Genomic DNA, 13,858 nt, shown 5'->3' with positions numbered 1-13,858 from the left:
ACACAGGCACACCCTTGTTACCAAGCTCCTAAGCGCCAGGCTTTGTCGTCAAGAACCTCTAGCACACCTTCATCCTGCTGGAAACCTGAGATGAGCATCCTTCCGCTGGCCTCTTCCCCTTCTTGTCCCCAGGGCAGGAGAGAAGGCCCAGAGGGTGTCAGGGAGGAGGGGTAGGGAGTCCTCGCTCCGGGCTAACCGTGGAGAGCAGCGCCATCCCTCATCACCAGTGTTTATGGGGCATTTGCATAGCCAAGTGCTATGGGGTCCCCACTCCCTCAGCCCTTAGGGGGGCCCCAGGAAGCGGGTCTCCTGTTACCCCATTTAACAGAGGGCTCCTCCGAGGGCCTGGCCCGTGCCGTCTGCGTGGCCCTCTCCTCTCCCGGCTCAGCCTTCCTGTGCCAGAGGTCATCCTCGGGGTGCGCCCACACACGCCTGCACTATGAACATGCTTTGGGGGCCCCCATCACTGGCCCCCAACATAGTCCCTGGGTATCCCCCTGAAATCAAGAGTCCCAGGGAGCCCCCAGCTGCCATGGACAAGGGGGCCTGGGCTGGCCCCAGAGTGGGACTCCCCAGCTGCCCCCGCCCCAGTGATTTGCTGACACTGGTCAAGTGCTTTGACAAGGAGGCTGCACCGGGCACCTTCCATACACAGCTTCTCAACCCTCACAGTAACCCCTCGGGTGCTATTTTCATTATTATCCCACACTCCAGATGAACAAACAGAGCCCCAGTGACCCTCAGTGCCCTCCTAATTTAGCAGCAAGTTAGATGCCACCACTGGACCCAGCTCCAAAGCCAGGCTGGGCCGCCGGCACCGCTCAGCTCGCCCCTCCTGGGCACGCTCCCAGGAGCCCCTCCATCGGCACCCCCGCGACCAACCGGTGAAAGATTTATGCAACTTTAGGCTGACAAAGCCGGAAGCCTCGCAACAAGGCTGTGACAGGCATGTTGTGCGTGTGCGGGCAACGCTTAAGAAGCCTTTGAAGGGTGACCTCCCAGAGTCACGGCACCTGCTGGCCTGCAAAGGCACGGAGAGCGCTCTGGGCGACAGCCCAGCGCCGCCCGGCTCCCCCCTCACCGCCTGCCCAGCCCACCTCTTTGTTGCCAGAATCGTTTCTTGAACACGTTCCTTCATCGCTGTCACCTCCCTCTGGCTCGCAGGCTCATCCCTTCATCTGTCCTGCTGGCCTCCCCACCTCCCTGCTTCCTCTCTGGACCCTGTTCTCCTCCTGGAAGGATCCCCCAAGGTCCCCCGGCACCCACAGACTAAGACCCTTACCTGCAGGTCATGCACTGTGGGCCCCCAGGTGCATCCTCCCAGGCCTCCCTCACTGTCCCGCCGCCAGGGTCACCAGGGAAGGTCCTCACGCCACACGTCCCCCTGCCCACATCTCGGCATCCACCCCAGGGCTCCCGGGGCACGGAGGGGTGTCCTCACGCTCCGTCCTTTGTCAGGACCGCCTGGAGGGGAAGCTGTGGCCCTGGCTCCTTCCTTCTGAGACTGACGATTCCCGCCCTGGTACCCAAAGTCCCAGGTCAAACTGTGGCCTTGGGCCCCTATCATCCCCAGGGCACAGACAGAGAGGCCCGGGTCGGAGTCAGGCCTCTGCCACTCACAGCTGTGTGGCCTTGGACAAGCCATTTCTCCGCCTGAGCCCTGTTTTCTCAGCTGTAGAATCAGGACCCTAATAAAAGCCCCTGTGGGGCTGTGTGAGGACTGAACGGCCCAGGTGGGGACAGCACTCAGCACGTGCCGACGTGCAGAAAGCTCTCAACACGTGGCAGGCGCTGCGATCATCTTCCAATCAGTCGTTCAGCCGTCCCTGCATTTCCTCAGGTGGGAGCATGCACCACGGTTTCCCTCTGGTGGTAACTTCCATCAGAGCTTCCAGTAAACCAGTCTGTCCCCGTGACTGGGGACCCTCATGTTTTCTGAAATCCCATCACTCCTGAGAGAATGGCCACCCGCCTCCTTGTCCTGCACTGGAGGACCCGAGAGTCTAAAATCAAACGAGAAGGGTGCCTGTGAAGCCCCCAGCGGAGGCTTATCAGCAGGTCCCCTGATAGGGTAAGTCACAGCGCTGAGACTCAGTTTCTCCATCTGCAAGATGGGCTCATAGGGGCCCCTCCCTCTCAGGGCGCCAGTGAGGATGGAATGGATGATCTGACCCAATCCCTGCACGGAGAGGTGCCCAGGCCCCCTGATTTCCTTTCCCCAGCCCTGCCATCCCCTCCTCTGCAGGGAGGAGGTGGCCGGGCCCCTTACTCTGCTGTGACCCTTCTCTCTCCGCAGGTGCCGCCGCAGGCTCTGCCGTTGGCAGTAAGTACACACCTGGGTCACCACCACCCTGGGAAGGCGACTGGGGCCCTCAGTGCATGAGGCTCTTTGCATGTCCTGGGAAGAGCAGGAGAGAAGAGACAGGGCTTTCCTGTCCCCCTGGGTCCATAGGCCTCACCACCCGCTCCTCTAATCCATTTGCTTCTTCCCCCTCCTTCGTGTCTCACAGTTCCTCCCCCTAGCTTCTCAGCTGGTGCTGCTTTGGAAAGGTCCCCTGGCCCCCCGGGGGCACTCTCTGCCCCCTCTCCTGCCAGGCAAGAGTGGGGGTCACCTTCCCCGACCAGTGGCAGAACCCCTCCCCCCCAGTCTGACCATGGGGTTCGGCCTCCCTCCGGGCAGCCCGCAGCTATCACCTCTGCAGCCGCTCGCCCACGGGGAGGCTGAGGGAAGTGAGCCCGGATCCCGACGCGTCCAGGTCAGCTCAGGCCCCAGAGCAGCCAGACCATCTGAAGGAGGGTCAGGGGAGTCCCGAGAGCTCCACAGGGAAGGTGAGGCAGGGCGGTAGGGGGTGACCACCTATCACGAAGTCATCAGCCAGCACGCACAGTGCCAGGCGTCGGCTAAGCAGGATACTCGTACTATCACATTTCATCCTTGAAGCCACCGCCCCCCTAGGTGGGTATCGCCATCTGCTCTCAGATTCAGCAGGAGAGAACTTGTCAAACAGCCAGCCAGTGCAGACCCCAAGTCTCAGGAAGGCTTCCAGGGGCGCCGCCTCCCTCCGCCAGGGCTCTTTGGGGCCACACTCAGCCCCGGGGCTGCTCCCTGCGGGGCACCAGCGGGCGGAGAGGGGGCCAGAGGAAGCTGGACCTGGCGGGGACGCTGGTCCACTCGTGGGGGTCTTAAGTTGCCCCTCTGCGTTGCTCCACACCCACCAACTCCCCCACCCTCTCTTGCTTTTCTCATCTCTTACCAGGCATCAGCAGGTCCCGGAAAGACCCCGTCCCCAAAGCCCCTGTGGCCGCTGTGGCCGTGAGGGGGGACCCCACCACTCCTGCCCCTTCCACATCCACTTCTTGGGCCCCCATGGCCCCCAGCACCCCACAGCCCACAGGTGGGTGCCCAGCTACAGCCCCAGCTGCCCTGCCTTTCCCCACTTCTGGCCCGAGTCCCTGCCTCTCTCTGTGATGTGCGATGATGTGGGAGCATCAGCCCTGGGGAGGGCAGGGGCTTGGCTTTTAGCGTAGAGAATGCTAGATCCCAGAGCCGCAAGGGCGTGGCGCCAAGAGCCCTCCGGGCTGCCTGGACACACCTGTCACTGGGCCCAGCCAGGGCATCCAGGGCTCCCATGAAAGTCCTGCATCCTCTTCCTGCTGCCCACCCACACCAGGGCACTGCTCAGCCTGGCCAAAAGGCGGGGTGACCTAGCAGGGGGTGCCCAGGGGAGCCGGCCCAGGCCCCGCCCCCACCAGCCATCCTAGCCCCGGCTCTGCCCCCTGCCCATCAGCAGCTGACCCCCAGGAACAGACAGTGCAGGGTTAGCCAAGAAGGTAGACTCCTCAGATCAGCAAGGCGGAAGGGAGCCTCTGAGCTGGCGTTTTCAGACTCTGGGCTGCTGGGCCTTTCGGGGCAGGGCCAGGCCAGGGGTGTGTTCAAGGCTTGGGGTGCTGGGGTGGCCCCCTTGTCTCACCCGGCCTCACTTGGGGCATCCCACCGGCTCCTGCCTACCGCGAGTGCCAGGAGTCTGAAAGGACTCATCCCTCCCAGAGGATGCCGGGAAGATGTGGCCAAGGTCCCTGGTCCCCAACAGTGTGCCCCGCCTCTGCCCCACCCCCTCTGCAGGGAGGAGGTGGCGGGGTAAGGTGCCCCTTACTCCTTGGGCAGAGAGAGAGAACTTGTCAAACAGCCAGCCAGTGCAGAGGCCCTTCCTCTCTCTGACGCTCGTGGACCCTTGGAAGGGTGGTGTTTCCAACGGGCAGAGACCCCTCTGTCCCCTGGGGAGGGATCCCCGACACTCCGGCTTTGGCCTGTTGGGGGTCGGTGCTCAGAACGCTCCCAGCCAGTGAATGCCGTGGAAAATGCCCAGCTCCTCCACTGGACCAGAGGGTGACACATCACACTTCTTTTCTTTCTCCCTCCTTCCCTTCTCCACGGGAGACATCTGCGGGGGGCAGGGGGCCAGCCGGGAGATTCGAGGATTTCGGGATGGCCTCTTGGCCCAGGAATCCTCTCTGGGATGGAGGACGTGTGTCACTCTGGAAATCCGGGCTCCGGGCACAAGTTGGTCCAGCCGCCTGAGACTTGCGCTTTTTTTGCTGAGCTTGTGATGGGCACACGGGACCAAAAATAGTCGTGGTAGGTCCCGTGTCTGCCTGCAGACGGTGATCCGTCTGGGTGGGAGGCCAGACGCCCACACACACACATTGAGGAACCCGGACCCCGTTTCTGGAGCTGCTTCTGACGTGGTACGAGGGGTGCAAACTGCAAAGCTAGGAATTAAGGAAAGCATCAGAGTCAGGGCGGTGAGCCTGGACGAGAGAAGGTTTGAATCGTGAGGGTCCCTAGGACTCAGGTGGTGAGAAGGACGTGCCCCTCCCTCCAGGCAGGACCGTCCTTCAGTGGGGTCGTGGTCCACTTTGCATCCTGAGTTCAGTGCCAGGCTGCAGGCATTAAGAGAAAAAGGCGGCTGCGGTGTGACAGCCGGTGGCCTGAGTGTCCCAAGCCTTGGGGATCATCAGACCTCCTTAGCAACCGAAGCCTGTGCCTGGGCCCCCATTCCCCCCACCCCACGAGTCGTGACTCGCTGCAGCTAGTGGAGCTCGGACGTCTCCTGGGCCAGGAGCTTGTACTCTATTCCTTGCTCTCAGCCCCGTGAGATGGGGCTGTTATTTTCGTAGTCCCGTAGGTGAGGATATGAAGGCTTAGGAAGAAGCAGCTGGATTTTCATGGTATGTAAATTATACTTAATAAAGCTGTTTTGAAAAAAGAAAAAAGAAGTAGTTGCTCAAGATTACAGGCAGGACCTGAACTCGGGGCTCACCGACTCCCGATGCTTCCTGCCCACTCAGCCACCCAGTGCCACGGCCCCGAGGCCTCGGGGGTCTGGGAGGTGGTGCCGCCTTTAAGGCCTGGCTTGCACAGCTCCCCAGCTCCGAAGGAACAGACGGGGCCTCCATCTGGCCCTGGCAAGTGACACAGGTCATTGCGAGAAGGTTCCTCCTGCATACCTGAGCCTGTCCCTGGACAGCCCAGTCTTTTCCACCCCCAGGCCCCCATGAAGGTCCTGATTCTCTCCAGGTACCTCCCAAGAAGTGCTTCAGGCGCTCTGGCCCAAGTCCACCTGGGCCCTTGAACCCCTGGCCCAGATGTTTCTCCCTTCTGCCAGTGTCAAGCTGTCCGGAGGGCAGGGGCTGCCGGCAGAAAGGCTGTTCAAGACCATCGACCCTCTCCCCAGCTTGGCCGCCGAGGGTGGTGGGAGAGAGGCTGTAAAGCACAGTGCCTTCAGGGCGGGTTTATCGCGGCCCTAATTAAGCCCTTGCCAATTTGGACACCGGCAGCCTCTTCTCATTGAACATCGCATAAATGTCAATTTCATGTCCAGAGGCTCTTGGGTCCCAGCTGGAAAGTCTCCCACACTTCTTAGCTGGTAGATTTTCTTTTTCTTTCCCCACCAACCGGCATCGTGCGTAATCCCTTTAAGAAGCGGAAAAAATCCGACTTCTCCCTTGTCCCTCTGGGTTTGTCCTTTGAAATTCGGCACAGAATGATTCCTTGCCTTGCCAGCTCTACCTGCGTCCCCTGCTGTGTGTCCAGTTAGTCTTGGAGATGGGCACGGTGGCATTTGGGGGCTGACTCACGTTGGGGTCCCTGGTGAAAATGGGCCCAATCTAGGGGTCAGGGAGGATGCTCCAGTCCCTAGATTGGGGTTGGACAGGAAGAGGACCCTCTGGACACGTTTGATGTCTTAGCCAGAACACATGCCCCCTTTACGGCCATTGGCCAGAGACTCCAGCGCAGAGAGGTCTGGGCCCAGATACATGGGACTTGATCTAACTCTAGCCTTCAGTGTGAACGGGGGCCACACAGGGAGGGAGATTCAAGAATCAGGTGTCCCGCTGAAGAAAGGACTGCCCAAAGTACGCAGGTTCTCGGGCATGGGTCCCGCTTCCATCCGGTGTCCGTGTGCCCTTCATAGGCTGCCGTAGTGTAGACGCTGCCTCGCCTGTAGATTTGAACCCAGTTCTATTTGGCCAGCGTAGGCAGAGCCGCTTCTTATAGTACTGCTTCTTGTAAGGGGCCTGTATGCGGTGATGCCTCAGTAGGTCCCCAGGATACGCCCAGCCCCAGCCCCTTGCATAACTTGGTTTCTCCTCTTCTTTCCCCTAAGAGTGGATCAGGCCATCTACTGCTGCCCCCCTCTGGGCGAGCGCCCCCTGGCCCCAGGTGTCCTCCAGTGCAGAAGGTATGGGGAGCGGGGAGCTCCTTCTGAGACTGTAGTGGAGGGAGCAGGGGCACGGGGTGGGGACGCAGGGTGGCAAGGGGCCCAAGGGCGCCGAGGGGAGGGGCCTTGGAGCTCTGCCTGCCCCTACCCCCAACTCTCACCTACTTAGCCCGAGTGATATCACCACACCCGACCCCTTTCAGTCCTACACTCTAACCCTAACCCTGAGCCCCAAGGGCTTCCGGGGCAAGTGGAGACCCTGTCCTGATGACAGTAACCCTCTCTCTCCCACCATCGTGCTCACAGGACACCCTGGGCGAGGTGGAGCTCAGAGTCAGAGAGGGCTTCCTGCAGGGGGTTGGCTGTGAGTAGATGAAGGGGGAAGGTAGCCTTCCAGGCGGCAGGACCAGCTGGGGCAAAGGCTTGGCGGTGGGGTGGCAGGGAGAAGCGGCCTGACTGAGCGAGATGCGGGGAAGGGTCGTGGAAGGCACTGGGACCAAGCCCAGAGCCTCATTCTCCCACCGCAGTGGGAAGAAACACGTGGGGGCCCACGGGCTCATTTGTAGCCATCGTGGGCACACCCAGGAGGCACACAGGGCCTGCCTGAGTCTCCGAGATGGGACGCTGTCCCCGGTCCCGGGTTACGGTTCCCTGGACGTTGAGCCCTAATGCCTGGCTTAGGCAGCAACCCAGCCCACACCTCCAGTTCCCTCCCGCGCCAGCTGTGAGTGGTGAGCAGGGCTTTGGGCGCCCCCTGCTGGCAAGCAGTTCCGGAGCCGAACCCACAACGGTGAGGGTCTGCAGTTCCCAGCAACCTGGCCGGCCTCTGAGTCAGGGCGTCCTCCCCGGAGAGCAGGCTGAAGCAACCACTTCCCGGCCCTGGACCCACTGGGGCACGACAGCCTCCCAGGTGGAAGCCGAGGAGACCGTGGCATGCTCCCCCGCAAATACGGGGCTGGGATTCTGGGCAGTGGAAGGCAGGGCAGTCTGTGCTCATGGCTGGACGGGGAAGGACTCACTCTGGCTGGAGCAGGGAGTTTGCTTCAGAAAGGAAGGGAGATGGCCAAATCTCGAATACCAGCTACAGACGCTGGACGTGATGCTCCCGGGAGTTTGGAGAGGAGAGGGGACAGCAAGAGTACCAGGGTGTGCAAAGCAATGTTTTCAACCAGTCAAAAAATTGTCCAGCCTCAGCTAAGTATTTAGCACAATATAAGGGATGCGGCAGATAGAGAATACTTTGGAAGGATGAATCCAGCTGGATGTGTAGATGATGTCCAAGGCGGGACCAAAGGCAGGCCCGGTTCTGCGTGTGCTCCTGGTTGTGCTGTGTCGTCTCTGAGCAGGTGACAAAGCTGCTCAGAGCTTGCCCAGGGCACCTTGGGAGCCTGTGCTGAGCTCTACCTCGACCAGGACAGCCCACCCTGGGCAGCTGGACCACAGCTGATGAAAGAGCTTCTTTCTCATCTCTCCAAGCTGCGGGCACCTCCGCCGCTGCCCCCGCCCCCGCCAAGGCCTCCAGACTTTTCCAGCTCAGGCCCAAATCTCCTCAAGTGATGCCTATTGAAGAATTCGAAGGTAAGAGGAAGGCCCCGGGGCTGATCAGCCCCTCCTCCGGCCCCTCTCCCCCCACCTCCACTGGAAAAAAACAAAACAAAACAATGCAGTGCGTGGACCGATGCCCCCTCCCCGAGTAGCTGGGTCAAGGTGAAACGGAGCCTCTCTCTCGCCTCCAGTCCCCCCTCCCCAAGGGAGCTGGGAGCAGGTATGAGTCCGAAGTACAGTGGGCTAGCACGGGGGCAGGCACAGGAGCTGCCAGGAATAACCTGTCCTGGCTTCCCTGGGAGGTGTGGCCCAGGGGCTCATCTTGGCTGAAGCAAGATCTGGGACACCTGGAGGATGCCTCACCTTCTCACTGTCCCTGGAGGGACAAGGTGAAGGGGACAGGTCCAGGAGGCCATGGTGTGGGAATGCTCACCGTCTCCTCCTGGGCACATGTCAGAGGCTCATTTCTCTGAGGTCTCCCATGCCCTTGACCTCGACATCTGGTCAGTCCCTCCTTCTCACATCACAAAATGGGGGTTGGATCCTCTCCTCTAGAGATACACAGATGGTGTCTCACAGCGGGGAGCCGGCATCCTTTCTTGTTCAAGGGGGTGTTGAGCCTCTTAGGAGGGACACCAAGGGATGCCCCCCTCTGTGGCAGGGAAGGTGACCCTCCTCACCAAACCCCGCCCCTTGATGATGTCATGGGAGCCACCTCCAAACCCCGGGGCCTTTGCCCCAGGTGGTCACAGGTGCCTCCGGTGAGAGTCAGAAGCTGGGCCAGGGCTAGGAGGAGTCAAGGTGAGATGCTGGGGGCACAAACTTTAAGGCAGCATTCACTCTCAGGGTCGTGCAAGAGCAGGCCCTCTGATGCCAATGAGATTTGCAGAACAGCTCAGGCTAATAAGAAAGGGTCCTGCAGGTGGGTGTTTTCCTTCCAACCAACTTCCAAAGCAGCATGGGGAGGAAGCTCCTGGCCCTTTCCATCCTCTCCAGCGTTCATGCATGCGTCTACCCTTCATTGAATCACTGGGGTACCATGGTGAATGCCATGAACCCGGGCACCGCCCTCCCTGAGCTCACGGTCTGACGGCATGACCCATCTTCCCTGCATGAATCATATCTAACCACCCGCAGCATCACGAGGGCCTCCCTCCAGAAAGCACTTTGCCCTGGTACCCAGCCAGGCTTTTAGTGGATGCTGCCCACTGGCCCTCCCTGGTGCCCTGTCCATGGGGCCAGGTGGTAATCTGTGAGCTGGGCCTACACTGGTTCTCGTTCGGGCTCGAAGCTAGCAGGCCCATCTCTCCCCACATGGTACAGAAGTGTCAGAGACCCAGGGCACCATCCTGTGCCAGGTCCTACCCCTGGCCTCCGTTTTCCGGAATGCACCAGGGAGGGGCAGCGAGAAGGCACGCTTGCCATTTGTTCTCTGACCCTTGGTGTTTCTCACGTTTGGCCGGCCCAGACTGCGAGTGCTACGGCCACTCCAATCGCTGCAGCTACATCGACTTCCTGAACGTGGTGACCTGCGTCAGCTGCAAGCACAACACGCGAGGCCAGCACTGCCAGCACTGCCGTCTGGGCTACTACCGCAACGGCTCCGCGGAGCTGGACGACGAGAACGTGTGCATTGGTGAGCCCTCGGCTGGGAGGCGGGGGCCCCGCACGCGAGTGTGTGGACCAGGGTGCGAGGCAGAAGAGCAGCGTTAGACGGGATCGGGGCACCCCTGCATTGGAATCCCCGGGGGAGGCTGGGGAAACGCCAATTCCTGGGCCCACTCTAAATACAGAATCCGCTCTATTAATAACCTACCTCCCCATGTGGTCCTCCCTGCAGGCACTGGCATTTCAGAACCACTAGTTCCAGTCAAAGACGGGTTCTAGGGCTTGCCGGGCTGTGTGCCTTTGGGCAATTCTCTTCCCCCCTCTGGGGCTGTTTCCCTGTTTGTAAAATAGGGAGGTGGATCAGATCAAGGGTTTTCAACCATTTTGGGGGAACTGAAGCTTTTCTTCAAATGAATTCTTTTCTCACACTTTATATGCCCTCCACCCCCAGTGGGCAGACGGTTGGCTTTCTTTAAACTGGACTGGCTTTTGGGGTAAAGAAGGAAATCTATAGGGGCCCTGGGCCCTGGGCCCAGGCAGAGGCAGGCCATCCCAAAAGACCGAACATGTGGCCCACAAACAACACTCACTAGTCTGGAAGACTGTCTCCCGTAGAGGCCAGTTCTCAGCCCTCCGATGCCCAGCGCCCTTGGGAACCCATTGCCCATCCCCCGCCCAGCAGGCCAGCCCCGGCTGTGCACAGGAGAAGCCGCCCGCAAAGCTGCAGCTGTCAGTCTGCATTATGGCAGCGGCCTTCAGATAATTTCATCACAACTCTAAAGTGATCCCAACGGAACCGTGCTGCCCATGTCACACCAGCCAGCAGCAGGGACAGGGCAGGGCCTCTGGATCCGATTAGAGGCGTCTCCCCCAGCGCCTCCTCTTGCCTTGCCTGTCTGCCTCCGCCCCCCACCCCCGGGCCCGGCACTAGGCGACAAGGACTCCCAGAGTGGGGGCTTTCGGCTTCTCCCACGGAGCAGGGCGAGCGGGAGGCCTCTGGGGCTGCTCCTCCACCCGCCCTGGAGAGGAGCTTCGGAGGCCGACTACACCCTGCCCCCGCCACACACACACCCCGGCCCCCAGGACGGATGGCCGGTGGCCTCCGCTGAGGCTCCTCCCACTTGTCAGTCATAGCTCTTTGGAGCCGGGAGGGATCAGCGCCCGTTCCAGTTACAGAAGCGGAGACGCAGGCCCAGGGACGGGAAGGGGCTGGTCCGGGCCATGCAGCGCCAGAGCCAGAGAGGGGAAGGGGCTTAGTGGATGTGAGAAAATGAAAACTGTCCCCTCGAGATCTGGACGCCCCAGGCGTCCCCACCCCGCCGTCCAGCGGCGGGTGCGGAGATCCTGCTGGGAGGGTTGCCGGGGCCGGGCGGGGTGGGCCCGTGCGGACGGCGCCCGCACGTCGCCCCTGATCGCTCGCCGTGCGCGTGTCCGTCCAGAGTGTAACTGCAACCAGATCGGCTCCGTGCACGACCGGTGCAACGAGACCGGCTTCTGCGAGTGCCGCGAGGGCGCGGCGGGGCCGAAGTGCGACGACTGCCTCCCCACGCACTACTGGCGCCAGGGCTGCTACCGTGAGTGCGCGCCGCCCCCCTGCGCGGGGCCGCGTGCTGTGGGGCCCGGGTCGGGGCCTCGAGGCCGCCCAGGTCGGGTCCGGGTCCGGGTCGGTGGGTGGGTCCCAGGGGCGGGACCTGGTGCTTCCGGGGCGGGGCCCTGTAGGTGGGCGGGGCCTGGTGTTGTCCGAAGCAGGGTCCGGGTGGTGGGCGGGGCCTGATGCTAGCTGGTGTAGAGTCGGTAGCGGGAAGGAGCTTGGAGGCTGAAGTGGAGCCGGGCGTTGGCTGCAGTTGGCTGGAGGCTGGCGGATTTGCGGGGAGGGAGGGAGGGAGGCAGTCCGAGGAAGTGAGGGGCTAGCGGAGACCCGACGTTAGCCACGGGAAGAGGGTGGAAGGGCGCCCCAGGCACGTGGAGTTGCACGTGCTAAGCTCTGGACGGGAGAGCAGGTGCGTCTGAAGAACCGCACCAAGGCCAGTGCCGGGACCGGGGCGGGGAGAGCCGGGCAGCGGCGGGAGGGAGGCAAGGTCCCGGTCTCGCGCGGCCCTTGGTACCATCCCCGCCGGGACGCTTCGCGCCAATGCGCCCTGAGTCTCCAACACCCCCGGTCCAGGCCGCGCCCCCAGTGTTCGCACGTCCCAGGGGCTGAAACTCCAGCGCGGGGCGGGGAGAGGGAGGGCTGGACCGGGCCGCCACCCGAGTTAACCGCTCCTCCGCCCCGCAGCCAACGTGTGCGACGACGACCAGCTGCTGTGCCAGAACGGCGGCACCTGCGTGCAGAACCAGCGCTGCGCCTGCCCGCGCGGCTACACCGGCGTGCGCTGCGAGCAGCCCCGCTGCGACCCCGGCGCCGCCGACGGCGGCCTGGACTGCGACCGCGCGCCCGGGGCCGCCCCGTGCCCCGCCACGCTGCTCGGCTGCCTGCTGCTGCTGCGGCTGGCCACCTGCCTGGACTGCTGAGACCCGCGGAGAAACCCCGGCCGGGGGTGGGGGGAGGCGGTCCGTGCGCCCCGCCGCGCCCTGCGCCCCGCGCCCGGAGAGCCGGGAGCCCGGGGGCCGGCGTCGGAGGCCCGGCGGCCAGAAGGGTGCGGCCCTAGCTGCTCCCAGGTGCTACTCAGCAGAGTCCTCCCGCCCCGTCCCCCCCGAAGTGGCACCTGCCCCCGCCCCGGCGCTGCAGCAGGGGATGCTGTGTGGTCGCGGCCCCAGCGGCCCGCGATTTCGGTCTTAGTTTTTCTTTTATATTACCCACCGACCCTTTCCTTTTTTTTTTTTTTTTTAGCTGGCGGTGAGACAGGGGCGTGGGAGAAGCTGCTCATCCCAACAGCCCCAGGTCCTGCCTCCTGCTTCCCTCTCCCCCCCACCCCCCCCACACACACGACTGTTGCAGACACCCCCTGCGCCTGTCCCTGGCTCACCATCAGCCAGCGGACCCGAAAATCCAGTTGCCTACACCTCTAGTCGCTGACTTGATTCTCTTTTCTATTCTTTGTTTTCCCTTACAACCCACCAGACCCCAGGCCTTTCCAGAGGCCTGGTGACCAAGGAGCTCGCTGTCTGGGGGAAGGGAGTTAGGAAGGAGGGTTAGGAGGGCTGGAAACTTACTTTTGTAGAGAACTATTTTTGTTTGTATTAACTGCCCCTATAAGGAGGGACAAAGAGCGGGGACGCTGGACACCACGGGGGTGGTTGATGGTGTATAATCTGACAGTAAAGAATCTGCTCACTGCTGCCTCCAGGGCCTGTTTTCTTTCTGTTCTTTTTTACCCAGCAAGTGTGGGAGTTAAAGGGGAGTCCACAAAATAGCCTTAAAGAAGCAATTTCGCGCTCAAGGCCGTCCCTTCCCCAGGCCCTTCTGTGAATGACAGGCAGGCGTAGCCACCGGAGCTCTCTCACCATGTGGCCAGGCCTGGCCCTGCAGAGACCTACAATGTTCCCCAAACTTGGGAGGTTATCTCCCTCCTTCCCCCCACCACCAAAAAAAAATCCAGAGCTTATTGGCACTTTGCCTTGGTTGTCCTCAAATTTAAAAGCATGTGGTGGACATTGATACCTTCGCTGAAAAGTGCAAGGCAAGCGACTGACAGAGCCGTCTAACAGGGCTCGACTCTGATGCTCCGGTTTATAAATCAGGATGGGGGGTCCTATCAGGCCTGCTGGACCCCAGCCTCAGGCCCAGTGTCTGCTGCTGCCACCGCTTTCCAGAGCCCCCTGATGGTCACATGCCAGGGTGGGCACAGGCTGGTGGAGGCGGCAACGCAAAGACCCACAGCCGACCCCCCTCTCCTCTCTCCTTCCTCTTTCCCTCCAGAGCATCAGGAAGGTGACGGCTGAGGGGACCGGGGCAGTGTGGGAATTGTGAAAGGGAGCTCCAAAGAAAGGGGTGCCTCAGCTTAGCCCTGTGCTTCTGGGGTGCCCGTGGGTCTTTCTGGCCC

At 61.9% G+C, this 13,858-nt stretch overlaps 1 protein-coding gene across 3 annotated transcripts in view; it reads left to right on the top strand.

The window, feature by feature from the left end:
• The window catches only part of NTNG2 (netrin G2), a gene marked incomplete at its 5' end in the record, with an annotated part of 69,352 nt that extends 56,203 nt beyond the window's left edge, over positions 1–13,149 (top strand). The window contains 7 exons of one of the 3 annotated variants that reach the window (XM_082656774.1): positions 2,297–2,323; positions 3,258–3,395; positions 6,669–6,743; positions 8,199–8,300; positions 9,736–9,903; positions 11,315–11,449; positions 12,151–13,149. In XM_082656774.1, the coding sequence (XP_082512900.1) occupies positions 2,297–2,323; positions 3,258–3,395; positions 6,669–6,743; positions 8,199–8,300; positions 9,736–9,903; positions 11,315–11,449; positions 12,151–12,386 (881 nt within the window). In that variant the 3' untranslated portion in view covers positions 12,387–13,149. Of the gene's footprint in view, positions 1–2,296; positions 2,324–3,257; positions 3,396–6,668; positions 6,744–8,198; positions 8,301–9,735; positions 9,904–11,314; positions 11,522–12,150 lie in introns of all 3 variants that reach the window. The other 2 variants (XM_082656773.1, XM_082656772.1) reach the window with 2 other exon arrangements.
• Between the last annotated feature and the right edge of the window lie 709 nt (positions 13,150–13,858).

Source organism: Grampus griseus, assembly GCF_964374135.1.
Source record: "Grampus griseus genome assembly, chromosome: 6".
In the NCBI taxonomy this organism is placed as follows: Eukaryota; Metazoa; Chordata; class Mammalia; order Artiodactyla; family Delphinidae; genus Grampus; species Grampus griseus.
Note: the sequence above shows the minus strand (reverse complement) of the source record. Positions and strands in the feature narration are given on the sequence as shown.